This window comes from Coregonus clupeaformis, chromosome 35, assembly GCF_020615455.1.
Source record: "Coregonus clupeaformis isolate EN_2021a chromosome 35, ASM2061545v1, whole genome shotgun sequence".
In the NCBI taxonomy this organism is placed as follows: domain Eukaryota; kingdom Metazoa; phylum Chordata; class Actinopteri; order Salmoniformes; family Salmonidae; genus Coregonus; species Coregonus clupeaformis.
In genome coordinates, this window is record NC_059226.1 from 35,347,997 (window position 1) to 35,363,536 (window position 15,540).

Consider the following 15,540-nt stretch of genomic DNA (forward strand, 5'->3'; position numbering starts at 1 on the left):
TATTAAAAAGGAGATGCTCCGTTGAAAAATTCTCTAAGATGAATTAGAATCTGAAATGGCAGCATATTCCCTATAAAGTGCTATGGGCCCTGGTCAAAAGTAGTGCACTATAAAGGGAATAGGGGTGCCATTTGGGACACAGACCTAGAGTGAACATGATAATGAATATGATAACAATGACATAAAGACACAACCCTCTACTAATCAATGCCAGGGGAACTGTGCCTAGATCAGCACTCTTACTCTGAGACACTTTTTGAATAAGGACCCAGGAGTTTTTCTTGATCAGGCCACATGGTCATAAAAGACTCCAGGCCCTAATCATTTGCTGTACAGCTTACAGCCTGCCACACAATTAACTGACTCTGTTGCCACAGGGTTTGCTTCCATATCAACTATAGTAAACGCTCCTCAGCTGCAACAGGTAATTGTGCTCTGCTCTCTTCAGACTCCGGTAAGTGATCGACCATCGCGTCAGGCACACACACGCACAAACTATTGATTGGAAGCCAACTAATCAGATGCCCAGCATGACGTCTGGGGTAGATGGTGCTTCCTGTTGCTCCCTCACAGAGGGACAATAGCCTGTAAATTCTGGCCACTGTGACTTTTACTGCCTCTCGTTACATGCTGTGCCTACATACAGTATCAGTCGTGTGCCACAGGCTGGCTTGCACAGGCAGGTAGCTCTGTGTATGTCCCACATGGCACCATATTCCCTATATAGTGCACTACTTTGACCAGAATCCTATGGGTCATGGTCAAAGTAGTGCAATAAAAAGGGAATTGTGTGCCATTTGAGATGCAGCCTGTGTCTTATTGCCTTGTGTCTAGTCTACTCCAAAGGTTAATGTGGCATGAGGTTGTAATATTATTTCATCAATAGCTATAATAACGTACAGGCCTCAGGCTCCATGTGAAGCACAGTGGTGTCCTACAGTCTGATAATACAGCACAAGGGTCATGTTCATTAGAGCAGGCAACGTTTCAAAACATTTTGCAATAGTCCCATCCTGTTTGTCTGTTTTTGTAAGTTTAGTGCCTAAATGTACACCAGGGAGTAAGTAGCCTAAGCTTCCTCTCCGATATATTAGTCTGCTGTGATTTATAGTGTGCTTGATAGTACCATGTACTCAGTAAACATCTAATTGCTTTTTTAACAGCCTGTACAGAGGGCTTAGGCTATCCTGATTGCCAGTCTGTTTAGCTTACATTCCACACCTTGTACACCATGTCTTTGGCACATGAACTAGGCTAGGCTGGGGCTGGCTTGGGAGGTAGACCACAGAGAGAGATGTGTCAATACCTGACTGTCATTATTTCTCTGCAGCCCCTCCCTCCCTAATGACATCTCTTCATAAATCAGTGATATTGACAGGTTCTGATTCCAATAAAATGATGTCTATAGAGCAGGAGCAAACCAACTAAAGTGAGTGAGAATTACTTTGTTTGGCTAAAGGGTTTATGTCCCAATTCTCTGCCTTCTATAAAATGTGTATATCGTTAAATTACTTGAATTGGCTGTTTAATCAATTGCATTGTGGTTAACAAGTATCTAGATATTTTCCCCATTGGTTAGTTTCGATGAGGGTGGGGTCTCGTTTGGTTCCATCGAACTGCCATCTGTGGTATTTTATTTGAGTTTGTACAAGAAGATTCTATCATGGAAGTACAAATCGGGCGAAGCAGAGCTGGAACATAAAATAAACCTAGGGTTAAATATCAGGCGATTCAGAAACTATGAATGGTCATACATGTGGTCCGTCTGCGCGCGTCAGATCAGTGTGGACACCGATTTCTCTCCGGTTCGGAACACTCAAGCTGGCTGTCACACGGAGTGAGCGCTACAGCTCCAAGTGAACATTTTGATCCTGTGTCACCCATAGTCAACACGTAACCTACGTCTCGGCTCCTTGGAGAGGAGAGAGGAGCGAGCAACACGCAGTGGTCAGGCGGTATGACCAGAGGACCCGCCGCAGCCGTGACGCTCTCCAGGTGTGTGTAGACGGGGTTCTGTGGAATAATATGAAGCGCCATGGCGTGGTGTGACCGAGGGGTTCAAACACTGCTGGCTACGGTTGGGGCTTTCGCCGCTTTCAGCCTCATGACCATAGCCATCGGGACGGACTACTGGCTGTACTCACGGGCGTACCTATGCAACGCAACCAATGCCAGTACTGATGACTCCCAGTCACAACCCAAGAAGGCAAGGGGAGATCTTACGCACTCCGGGCTGTGGAGAATCTGTTGTATTGAAGGTAAGGCAAGTAGAAATAGGCTACTCTTTCTTTTATACTTTGGTCATGTGAAGTCATGTTGAGTTCATGTGGAGAACGGGTGCTGATGGGTAGCCTAATATATTAAAAACAAGAAAGGGGAAAAAGTATTTGACTTTATGTTACATATTTGGGAGAAGAATGATCAAGATAATTGTCTGTCTTATAGAGGGCGTTATTTTGTTTTTACAATCTGTATTGGCTCCTCTTCGCTAAGAGAGAGGAAGAGACTCCGTCAAAGGGTGCGTTTTTACGCGCGCCAAACAAGGTAGTCTTAAATAAGGACTGTTTGGCAGTGATTTGAGTTATACAGGATTGCAATGTTCTGAGCATGACAAACACACTAAAAGCAGCAGGTGTTGGCCGTAATAATTATCTAGTTTAAATACAGGGAATATGTTTATATCAGAAACGGCGCTATAATTCTATGAGTGGATTATGGGCGATAATGGAGAAAACAAGTTTATCAACACACTTGTTAAAAAAGTTTATAAATCACTGACAGTGTAGGTTGATATTTTCACGACACTGTTGCTGTTTAGAAAACTAAAAGACGCTCTGAGGACCTGTGAGTCCTCTCAATGGAGACTGCTGCGCAAGCAGCCAGTCAGGAGAAGATGCACTAGCACGAGCCCTGCCTTCATTCACGTCTTTATTGTATTTGAGGCTGTTGCTTGGCAACGTCTCTGTAATTGCTATGGAAACATGAGACTAGGTTTAAAAAATAAAGACTAATCTGTACAGAGATCTCATTGTCCAAGCAAAGTAAAATATGATGTTCTTATGCCATTAATGGTGTACAAATGCATATATTTTCTATAGGTATAGCTAGACATCCTTGCTTAATGTAGTTTTATGTGAAGTATTATGATATGACGTCTTGTGTAGGCCAGAGCCAATAGGCCTACATGGCTCGTAGTCTAATTGGTCAGAGGCAGAGGCAAGGGAAGCAATACATTACCATTCATCCACTGCTGTTAGCCTTTTAGAACAATTGCAATTAAGACTTTTTCGATGTTTAGGTTCTTGCATCAAACTCTACTTGAATCCGGTGTTTGAAAACGTTCCATGACAGTTTGAGGTTATTTAGTGGGTGAAACAAATCTGCTAGAATTGCTGTCCAACAAATCACTGACTTTAAACTGTACTTGTTTAGCTTTTTCAAAGGCTTTGGGCTTTATCCTAGCCTAAAGTTGTCTTATTTCCATGGGACCTTAGAGCTTACCACCCTCTTTTGCAAGTCAAGTGTCCCTTCAGTCAACCCACAGTCACTCCTGATCTCAATGCTGTCAGTAATGGGTTGAGAATACATGTGCTGAGGGGTGTGGATATCACTAGCATGTAGACATGCATAAATTAGCGTGCGTCACTATTCTATAAGCACTTTGTTGTGTTCCAATCACTGGTTCCAATCGCAGACAGAGCATAGCGCTCGAGCAGCTGTCCATGGCGCGTGGTGCTGAACTGCGCAGCCAGAATGTTTGACGTAGACTAAAGCCAGAAATCGTCATCATACAAGATGTTGGCCTCCTTACAGTGAATGTATGTGCTAATAAGTAACACTGTTGAAATTATAAATATGGACTCAATTTTAACACACTATCAATTTGAAAAAGTTTACAAGATTAGCCAGGTTACACGAGCCTTCGGCGGTATAATCCATTTATGTCATCCAAAGGGTAGGCCTATGTCTGTGTCTGTGTGTTCAGCTCCTCATCCAACACAAATGATTCATCTTTCCTGATCTATCCTTGTCCGCTCCACAACACAGACATCCACGACCTGATGCAGGTCATTTTCTGAAAGTCAGGCTTAGCTTGGTCCCTCTCCACGAGGCTTGGACATGCCCAGGGTTGAAGTGTTATCTTTGTAGAGATTAAGAGATATCAGAGATTACAAATGGCATGGCAGCCGGAGTGCAGTATCTCAGATGTAGTTATCACACGGTGCTGTCACTGCATGAGTGTTTTATTGCCCCTACCTGCTGCTTTCTATAGGAAAAGAACAGCTGCAAAAGGTTGATGAGCATGGATGATAGCAGGCCTTTTGATTGGTATAGCTCTTAATAAGATAACAGTGCTTGATGTGTATGATGTAAACGTGTGACTACATTTTCACATACCATTATGACGCCACGCTCCAAAACCTACAAAAGCGCTGCATTGTCCATCAACCATCATAAATCCATCAGACATGGACACCCACATCGACTTAGTTGACTCCGACATGGACACCCACATCGACTTAGTTGACTCCTTGACTCTGTCAATCAAGATGGCTATTGAAATGGAAAAGAGAGTGAAGTCTCGAGAATTAACTGAGCTTTTGAAACGAGTCGTGGCAACCGCCCAAGGAGTGTGCCTTCGACCTGAGGCTGGGGATTGGAGCCCCATTCCCAATACTACCACTGCGGATAAACTCGCTCCAAAAACCATTCAGAACCTTGAGACCCAGCCGGGCTCAGGTGATTTCCACGTGACTACTGCTTCGGCCATCGACTGTGACCTCGCCGCTGCTGCCATTAGTACGACCATTACTCATGGACTCGCCGCGGCCATCGCTTCGTCTTCTGGTAACCATGGCACCGCCGCAGCAGCTGCCAAGACCTCAGAGACCCTTGAGATCATTGAGACCCCTGGAGCGCGTGCAACCAACTCCCAGTCGTTGCAGACATCGGGTTATGATATCAGCGAGCAGATGACATACACGTGGCCTATGGCTGCGGCTGCTATGTGCCACGTCAGGTGTGCTGTAACACATACAGCTAGCTGGGAGATGTATGTGTCACATAAAGACGAGCAAGACAGATACTTATTTTTTCTTACAAGATTTTGTTGTAACCTTTATTTTTACCCATGCATTGTAGCAAAAATAAAAGTCTGAAAAGAGAATACAGTCTCTGTATTTCTTTTTATTTAGGATAGTTTAGTTTAGCCAAGTTTCATTTTTATAATGTAGCCTAGACATTGCCAGCTAAAAGCTGAATGGGGCAGTATGCAGCACTATAAGTAGGCTAAAGAAACCAGAAACCATCAAGTAAAGGAAAAAAGCAAACAAGCATTTCTATGTTTGACTGCTATGTTTGTTTGCTACAGTTCTTGCACATACAGAGGTTCCACAGTTATTGTATATCTGGATAGACTATAAATTGGCCTATCTACAGTACTGTATATCTGAATAGACTATACGTAGACTATCTACAGTACAGTACATTATGGCTAGAAATGCTATTTATTCAGACAATCTTTCTGACATTTAGATCAGAGTGTTTTACAATGCTAATAGTTCAATTTACCACTATCAACACACCAGAAGACATTTGAGTGGACAACTGTCCCTCGGTTGTCATGGGGACAATCATCAGTAGATAAGAAAACAAGAGGACGAGACTCTGCCCAGGCGTTGTTGACGCGTGCCAGATCTTAGAGCAAGCAAGAAAGGCATTTCACTGTACTAGTGCACGTGACAATAACTCTGCTGCTACTCTGTTTATCATATATCCTGATGCCTAGTCACCTTACCCCTATACATATCTACCCCTACCACTCCAGTATCCCTGCACATTGTCAATATGGTATTGGAACTGACCTTGTATATAGCTTACTTACTTTCTCCTGTTCTTCTTATTTCTATTTCTCATGTGTTTTGGTTCTACTTGACTTTTGTATATATTTTTTTTACAGTACTTCTTGATTACTGCATTGTTGGGAAAGAGCAAGCAAGAAAAGTATTTCAATGTAGGCCTACTTGTGACAATATAAACTAAGATTTTTTATAACTAACCCAAGATAGACCAAAGTCTGTCGTTTCCAATGGGAACAAATTAATCATAGTGGGCAGAACAAGCACGGAGGTGGGCAGAGCCAAGGACGAGCTAGTGAGATCCTATTGGCGCTTTCTAGCATTTATTTGCATATTTCCGTAAGGGAACGCCTACTCGGTGCGCGTGTGCAATAACTCAAGCCGCCCTTGCACTCCTTCTAAACAACGCAATTTTTAGAAACTTTGGCAAAGGGTAAAGTCTACAAAACACAGTCCACTCTGTTTGTTAAATATTGTAGTTTTGGAAACAGAAAACTGTATGAAGATCAAATTTTCCATAGATGAGAAATTTAGCAGAATGTCAGCCAAAATCCATCTCGCTCCATTTTCTCCCACTGCTGGCCACTGGGCTTCCTCTAATCACCATATTTGGTAGTGAGTGGAAACGATTTATACATCTGGTGAAATATCTGTCTCATTGTTCTATCTGTGATAAAAACTTGAAACTTGAAAATGCATTCTGGGTAATGCTATTGATAGTGTAGTCAGTGAGAAAAGTTATTTGTCACCTGACCTCACAATCCAAACTCCAGCTCCATGCATTAAGGAGCAAACAGGATATGTGAGATATGCAGCCTCTCTAGGAGTCAGCGGCTGTGACACCAGACAGTAGAAACATATTGTAACACATCTAAAACATGGGGACAGTAAGCACTTGCTGCCCAGTGTTGGAATTAAAGTAGCACATAAGCTAGAGCTATTAGCATGAACACAGCCCACTAATGATGGGGAGATATGCTGGGTTGTGTTCATATTAGCCTCTGTGCTAGTTTGATTTCAGCACTGGACAGCTCATTTCTCAGTGTTCTGCTCAACAAGTGTTCATACTTTCACCATGTAGATGAATGGGATAAAAATGTATAAGCAGCATGTAGCCTAGCGGCTTGTTTCATTTCACTAATCATAACTTCAGATTGGTCAATGGTCATCTTTAATTCTATTCCCTTGTGATTGTAATTTCAGAAATTCGTAATTTAGTGCTCTGGAAATTACTATTCCACAAGCACTTTGTGTTCCAATCACTGGTTCCAATCGCAGACAGAGCAGAGAGCTCGAGCGCTGTCCACAGCGTGTGGTGCCAGAAATCTTTGAATACATTTAACAGGCAGAAGAAACACATTTGTCCAGCATCCCTGCCCATCAGCATCCCTGCCCATCTATGCTATTAGCTGTAGCATAGAGTAAGGAGCTGTCCGGTGCTGAAATCAAACCCTTGTGTTTTACATTTTACATTTTAGTCATTTAGCAGACACTCTTATCCAGAGCGACTTACAGTTAGTGAGTGCATAAATTTTCATACTGGCCCCCCGTGGGAATCAAACCCACAACCCTGGCGTTACAAACGCCATGCTCTACCAACTGAGCTACACGGGAGGCTTTTGTTAGTTAATTTCAGCGCTGGACAGCTCCTTTCTCACTACAGCGCTCCCAATTAGCTTATTTTGAATCTCGCTTGCCATTCTCAGCATGCTCCACAGGTCTGTAATTAAAATGTGTCAGCCGAAAGGCCACAAGGGTGCTAATTAGCCACCGGGCCCTCACTTCCGCCAGCACTGCCTATCCTCTGTTTTCCTCTCTTTTTATCTCATCTCCCCTCTTTTCCTCTCATCTTTACCTTTTCCTTCCTTCTCCACCTTCCACCTCCTCCCATCCCCTCTTCTCTTCTTCTCTCTTGCATGCTGCCCTCAACTCTGCCCCTCCCCACCCTTCTCCTTCTATTCTCTCCTCTTTGCCTCACTCACTCATAATCTTCTCTCTTCTACACCTCTCTTCTCTTCTTCGCTCTGTCACTCTTCTGTCCACTATGCTGTCCTTCTCTATGGGGCTCTATTGAGCCAATAACGGGACAACACCATGACATTTGAACCCTGATTACTAACTATAGGCCAATGGAGCACAGAATCAGGTGGAGCGATGATGTGATACAAATGACACACGGGTGATATTTCAATCGGTTAACCGCCACTCAAACTATCATAACTGAATGATTCATTTATTCCTCTATTTAGTTTTGAAGCTCAAACCTAAGAGCCAGCTTATTATGTGGGTGGGCTGGATCTATAAAGTGGCTTCCTCACCTCCTCTCATTCAATTGTACTGATATGAAAACACAGGTTTGAATGCAAAATGGAGGATGCTTACCGGTGACTTGAATTTAACCTATCCAGTTTTATCACATTGTAGCAGACTGCAGATGCAGGAAAAGAGACAAGGAGAGAAAGCCACTTTAGCCTATTGAGATGCACCCCAGTATTCACGTTGGTGCAGATGAAGACAAGGAGAGGAAGCCACTTTGCACTATTGACTCGCACTCCTAGCGATCCCAGCCTTCAGCACTCCCAGCTGCCTATACCACCATAGAAACAGATTAATATGGCCGCTGGGAGCTGGACCACCCATCACAGAATAATTGTCCCTTCTAGTAATTACATTTCTATGCTACCACCTGAGAGGACCAGGGAACAGTGGTTGGTTGTTTTACAGGCTGGGGAACAGTGTCCTATCTGTTTACAGCTCTATAAAACCAGATTACTCCCCCTGATAGACTCCAACCCACAGCCTCCCTGGCCCCTTTTCATAATGTAATGGTATATGAGGCGGCTGTATAGTGCACTCAGTGAATGTAAGGCTGAGTCCCAAAATGCACCCTATTCCCTATATAGTGCACTATTTTTGACCAGAGCCCTATGGGCCCTGGTCGAAAGTAGTGTAGTAGTTTACTATAAAGGGAATAAGGTGCCATTTGGGACTCTGCCTTACATTCACTGAGTGCACTATACAGCCGCCTCATATACCATTACATTATAGCCCCCAGGCAGTATTAATGACGTTAATTTGGAGGGTTTCCTTAATTAATCTGCTCATAAAAATATTCAGCTGGAGAAATTATATGTCTTGAGGATAGGAAAAAGGCAGGGTAGAAACAAGGGAGAGCTGCGAGAGTGTAGGATATGATGCTGTGATCGCCTACAGGGAGGAGGTGAGGGCTCTCGGAGTGTGGTGTCAGGAAAATAACCTCTCACTCAAAAAAACTAAGGAGATGATCGTGGACTTCAGGAAACAGCAGAGGGAGTACCCCCTATCCACATCGATGGGACAGCAGTGGAGAAGGTGGACAGTTCCTTGGCGTATATACAGTTGAAGTCGGAAGTTTACATGCACCTTAGCCAAATACATTTAAACTCAGCTTTTCACAATTCTTGACATTTAATCCTAGTAAAAAATCCCTGTCTTAGGTCACTTAGGATCACCACTTTATTTTAAGAATGTGAAATGTCAGAATAATAGTAGAGTGATTTATTTAAGCTTTTATTTCTTTCATCACATTCCCAGTGGGTCAGAAGTTTACATACACTCAATTAGTATTTGGTAGCATTGCCATTAAATTGTTTAACTTGGGTCAAACGTTTCGGGTAGCCTTCCACAAGCTTCCCACAATAAGTTGGGTGAATTTTGGCCCATTCCTCCTAACAGAGCTGGTGTAACTGAGTCAGGTTTGTAGGCTTCCTTGCTCGCACACGCTTTTTCAGTTCTGCCCACAAACTTTCTATAGGATTGAGGTCAGGGCTTTGTGATAGCCACTCCAATACCTTGACTTTGTTGTCCTTAAGCCATTTTGCCACAACTTTGGAAGTATGCTTGGGGTCATTGTCCATTTGGAAGACCCATTTGCTACCAAGCTTTAACTTCCTGACTGATGTCTTGCTTCAATATATCCAAATCATTTTCCTTCCTCATGATGCCATCTATTTTGTGAAGTGCACCAGTCCCTCCTGCAGCAAAGCACCCCCACAGCATGATGCTGCCACCCCCGTGCTTCACGGTTGGGATGGTGTTCTTCGGCTTGCAAGCGACCCCCTTTTTCCTCCAAACATAGCGATGTCATTATGGCCAAACAGTTCTATTTTTGTTTCATCAGACCAGAGGACATTTCTCCAAAAAGTACAATCTTTGTCCCCATGTGCAGTTGCAAACCGTAGTCTGGCTTTTTTATGGCGGTTTTGGAGCAGTGGCTTCTTCTTTGCTGAGCGGCCTTTCAGGTTATGTTGATATAGGACTCGTTTTACTGTGGATATATACTTTTGTACCTGTTTCCTCCAGCATCTTCACAAGGTCCTTTGCTGTTGTTCTGGGATTGATTTGCACTTTTCGCACCAAAGTACGTTCATCTCTAGGAGACAGAACGCGTCTCCTTCCTGAGCGGTATGACAGCTGTGTTGTCCCATGGTGTTTATACTTGCGTACTATTGTTTGTACAGATGAACGTGGTACCTTCAGGCATTTGGAAATTGCTCCCAAGGATGAACCAGACTTGTGGAGGTCTACAATTTATTTTCTGAGGTCTTGGCTGATTTCTTTTGATTTTCCCATGATGTCAAGCAAAGAGGCACTGAGTTTGAAGGTAGGCCTTGAAATACATCCACAGGTACACCTCCAATTGACTCAAATGATGTCAATTAGCCTATCAGAAGCTTCTAAAACCATGACATCATATTCTGGAATTTTCTGAGCTGTTTAAAGGCACAGTCAACTTAGTGTATAACTTCTGACCAACTGGAATTGTGATACAGTGAATTATAAGTGAAATAATCTGTCTGTAAACAATTGTTGGAAAAATGACTTGTGTCATGCACAACCTAACTGACTTGCCAAATCTATAGTTTGGTAACAAGACATTTGTGGAGTGGTTGAAAAATGACTTAATGACTCCAACGTTAGTGTATGTAAACTTCCAACTTCAACTACTGTATCACTGACAAACTGAAATGGTCCACCCACAGAGACAGTGTGGTGAAGAAGGCGCAATAGCGTCTCTTCAAACTCAGGAGGCTGAAGAAATTTGGCCTGTCACCTAAAACCCTCCCAAACGTTTACAGATGCGTAATTGAGAGCATCCTGTCGGGCTGTATCACCGCCTGGTACCGCAACTGCACCGCCCACAATCGCAGGGCTCTCCAGAGGGTGGTGGGGTCTGCACAACGCATCACCGGGGGCAAACTACCTGCCCTCCAGGACACCTACAGCACCGATGTCACAAGAAGGCCAAAAAGATAATCAAGGACAACTACCACCCGAGCCACTGCCTGTTCAGCCCGCTATCATCCAGAAGGCGAGGCGGGAACAGGTGCATCAAAGCTGGGACCGAGAGACTGAAAAACAGCTTCTATCTCAAGGCCATCAGACTGTTAAACAGCCATCACTAGCACAGAGAGGCTGCTCCCTACATACAGACTTGAAAAACACTAGTCACTTTAATAATTCCACTTTAATCCTGTTTACATATCTTGCATTACCCATCTCATATGTATATACTGTATTCTGTACTATCTATTGCATCTTAGCCTATGCCACTCTGATAATGACATTGCTCATCCATATATTTATACACTGCTCAAAAAAATAAAGGGAACACTAAAATAACACATCCTGGATCTGAATGAATGAAATAATCTTATTAAATACTTTTTTCTTTACATAGTTGAATGTGCTGACAATAAAATCACACACAAATTATCAATATAAATCAAATTTATCAACCCATGGAGGTCTGGATTTGGAGTCACCCTCAAAATTAAAGTGGAAAACCACACTACCGGCTGATCCAACTTTGATGTAATGTCCTTAAAACAAGTCAAAATGAGGCTCAGTAGTGTGTGTGGCCTCCACGTGCCTGTATGACCTCCCTACAACGCCTGGGCATGCTCCTGATGAGGTGGCGGATGGTCTCCTGAGGGATCTCCTCCCAGACCTGGACTAAAGCATCCGCCAACTCCTGGACAGTCTGTGGTTCAACGTGGCTTTGGTGGATGGAGCGAGACATGATGTCCCAGATGTGCTCAATTGGATTCAGGTCTGGGGAACGGGCGGGCCAGTCCATAGCATCAATGCCTTCCTCTTGCAGGAACTGCTGACACACTCCAGCCACATGAGGTCTAGCATTGTCTTGCATTAGGAGGAACCTAGGGCCAACCGCACCAGCATATGGTCTCACAAGGGGTCTGAGGATCTCATCTCGGTACCTAATGGCAGTCAGGCTACCTCTGGCGAGCACATGGAGGGCTGTGCGGCCCCCCAAAGAAATGCCACCCCACACCATGACTGACCCACCGCCAAACCAGTCATGCTGGAGGATGTTGCAGGCAGCAGAACGTTCTCCACGGCGTCTCCAGACTCTGTCACGTCTGTCACATGTGCTCAGTGTGAACCTGCTTTCATCTGTGAAGAGCACAGGGCGCCAGTGGCGAATTTGCCAATCTTGGTGTTCTCTGGCAAATGCCAAACGTCCTGCACGGTGTTGGGCTGTAAGCACAACACCCACCTGTGGACGTCGGGCCCTCATACCACCCTCATGGAGTCTGTTTCTGACCGTTTGAGCAGACACATGCACATTTGTGGCCTGCTGGAGGTCATTTTGCAGGGCTCTGGCAGTGCTCCTCCTGCTCCTCCTTGCACAAAGGCGGAGGTAGCAGTCCTGCTGCTGGGTTGTTGCCCTCCTACGGCCTCCTCCACGTCTCCTGATGTACTGGCCTGTCTCCTGGTAGCGCCTCCATGCTCTGGACACTACGCTGACAGACACAGCAAACCTTCTTGCCACAGCTCACATTGATGTGCCATCCTGGATGAGCTGCACTACCTGAGCCACTTGTGTGGGTTGTAGACTCCGTCTCATGCTACCACTAGAGTGAAAGCACCGCCAGCATTCAAAAGTGACCAAAACATCAGCCAGGAAGCATAGGAACTGAGAAGTGGTCTGTGGTCACCACCTGCAAAACCAGTCCTTTATTGGGGGTGTCTTGCTAATTGCCTATAATTTCCACCTGTTGTCTATTCCATTTGCACAACAGCATGTGAAATTTATTGTCAATAAGTGTTGCTTCCTAAGTGGACAGTTTGATTTCACAGAAGTGTGATTGACTTGGAGTTACATTGTGTTGTTTAAGTGTTCCCTTTATTTTTTGGAGCAGTGTATATTCCTTTACTTAGATTGTGTGTATTAGGTTTTTGTTGTGGAACTGTTAGATATTACTTGCTAGATATTGCTGCACTGTCGGAACTACAACCACAAGGATTTCGCTACACTCGCAATAGCACCTGCTAACCATGTGACCAATACATTTGATTTTGATTTGATACTGTAATTTGATTGGTCTATTCCACTGAGGCTCTCGCGTTATTGGCTGAGCTGAGTTAATTCACAATAATGGCAAAGTACATCACCCTGTTGCCCACAGCAATGCTATGCTGTGATAGCTGTTTCACTCACAGGGCATGTGTATGTGTGTGTGCGGGTACATCATGTAATGTCTGTGTTTGTGTTTCAAATCAAAATGTATTTGTCACATGCTTCGCAAACAACAGGTGTAGACTAACAGGGAAATGTGTTTCTGTGTGTGTGTTGGGGGATATACACTGCTCAAAAAAATAAAGGGAACACTTAAACAACACAATGTAACTCCAAGTCAATCACACTTCTGTGAAATCAAACTGTCCACTTAGGAAGCAACACTGATTGACAATACATTTCACATGCTGTTGTGCAAATGGAATAGACAACAGGTGGAAATTATAGGCAATTAGCAAGACACCCCCAATAAAGAAGTGGTTCTGCAGGTGGTGACCACAGACCACTTCTCAGTTCCTATGCTTCCTGGCTGATATTTTGGTCACTTTTGAATGCTGGCGGTGCTTTCACTCTAGTGGTAGCATGAGACGGCGTCTACAACCCACACAAGTGGCTCAGGTAGTGCAGCTCATCCAGGATGGCACATCAATGCGAGCTGTGGCAAGAAGGTTTGCTGTGTCTGTCAGCGTAGTGTCCAGAGCATGGAGGCGCTACCAGGAGACAGGCCAGTACATCAGGAGACGTGGAGGAGGCCGTGGAGGGCAACAACCCAGCAGCAGGACCGCTACCTCCGCCTTTGTGCAAGGAGGAGCAGGAGGAGCACTGCCAGAGCCCTGCAAAATGACCTCCAGCAGGCCACAAATGTGTATGTGTCTGCTCAAACGGTCAGAAACAGACTCCATGAGGGTGGTATGAGGGCCCGACGTCCACAGGTGGGGGGTTGTGCTTACAGCCCAACACCGTGCAGGACGTTTGGCATTTGCCAGAGAACACCAAGATTGGCAAATTCGCCACTGGCGCCCTGTGCTCTTCACAGATGAAAGCAGGTTCACACTGAGCACATGTGACAGACGTGACAGAGTCTGGAGACGCCGTGGAGAACGTTCTGCTGCCTGCAACATCCTCCAGCATGACCGGTTTGGCGGTGGGTCAGTCATGGTGTGGGGTGGCATTTCTTTGGGGGCCGCACAGCCCTCCATGTGCTCGCCAGAGGTAGCCTGACTGCCATTAGGTACCGAGATGAGATCCTCAGACCCTTGTGAGACCATATGCTGGTGCGGTTGGTCCTGGGTTCCTCCTAATGCAAGACAATGCTAGACCTCATGTGGCTGGAGTGTGTCAGCAGCTCCTGCAAGAGGAAGGCATTGATGCTATGGACTGGCCCGCCCGTTCCCCAGACCTGAATCCAATTGAGCACATCTGGGACATCACGTCTCGCTCCATCCACCAACGCCACGTTGGACCACAGACTGTCCAGGAGTTGGCGGATGCTTTAGTCCAGGTCTGGGAGGAGATCCCTCAGGAGACCATCCGCCACCTCATCAGGAGCATGCCCAGGCGTTGTAGGGAGGTCATACAGGCACGTGGAGGCCACACACACTACTGAGCCTCATTTTGACTTGTTTTAAGGACATTACATCAAAGTTGGATCAGCCTGTAGTGTGGTTTTCCACTTTAGTTTTGAGGGTGACTCCAAATCCAGACCTCCATGGGTTGATTTTGTTGTCAGCACATTCAACTATGTAAAGAAAAAAGTATTTAATAAGATTATTTCATTCATTCAGATCTAGGATGTGATGTTTAAGTGTTCCCTTAATTTTTTTGAGCAGTATATTTCTTCAGGGGTTAGGGGGATGTTGACAGGGAGTCATGTGACAGGCTGTCGGCAGCTGTACTAAAGCACAATGAAGATGTCAAAGGCATCCTTGGCGACATTATGGAAATCAGGCTGTTGGAACAGAGCTGGGGTTGCCATGGAGAGGATGTGCCCAGCGGTGGTCTCCCAGGAAGGCCTCAGGGACTGGTCTCTCTCTCTCTAGCCATTACTCTCTCTTTCTCTTTTATTCTCTTTCTATCTACTTCTCTTCTTCCATTACTGCTGGATACCTCTTTCTTTCTCTCTCTCTCTCTCTCTCTCTCTCTCTCTCTCTCTCTCTCTCTCTCTCTCTCTCTCTCTCTCTCTTTCTCTCTCTCTCTCTCTCTCTCTCTCTCTCTCCTTCACTACACTCCATTGTACCTTATGACTGATCTAATTCTTTCACTCCTTTGTCTCTCTCGCTCTCTCTAGATGTCCCCTCTCTCCTTTTCCTTTGTTACTCT

The 15,540-nt window shown here is 44.8% G+C and overlaps 1 protein-coding gene and 1 non-coding gene across 2 annotated transcripts in view; one reads left to right on the plus strand and one right to left on the minus strand.

Annotated features, from left to right (window-relative positions):
• The first annotated feature begins 1,616 nt into the window (after positions 1 to 1,616).
• Positions 1,617 to 15,540, plus strand: part of LOC121551631 (voltage-dependent calcium channel gamma-4 subunit-like) — a 41,463-nt gene continuing 27,539 nt past the window's right edge. Inside the window, exon 1 of the mRNA XM_045210689.1 lies at positions 1,617 to 2,258. Coding sequence (XP_045066624.1) covers positions 2,036 to 2,258 — 223 coding nt within the window. The 5' untranslated portion in view covers positions 1,617 to 2,035. The remainder of the gene's footprint in view (positions 2,259 to 15,540) is intronic.
• Positions 7,400 to 7,475, minus strand: trnat-ugu. Its single transcript has one exon. It is a non-coding gene; the product is annotated as a tRNA-Thr (tRNA).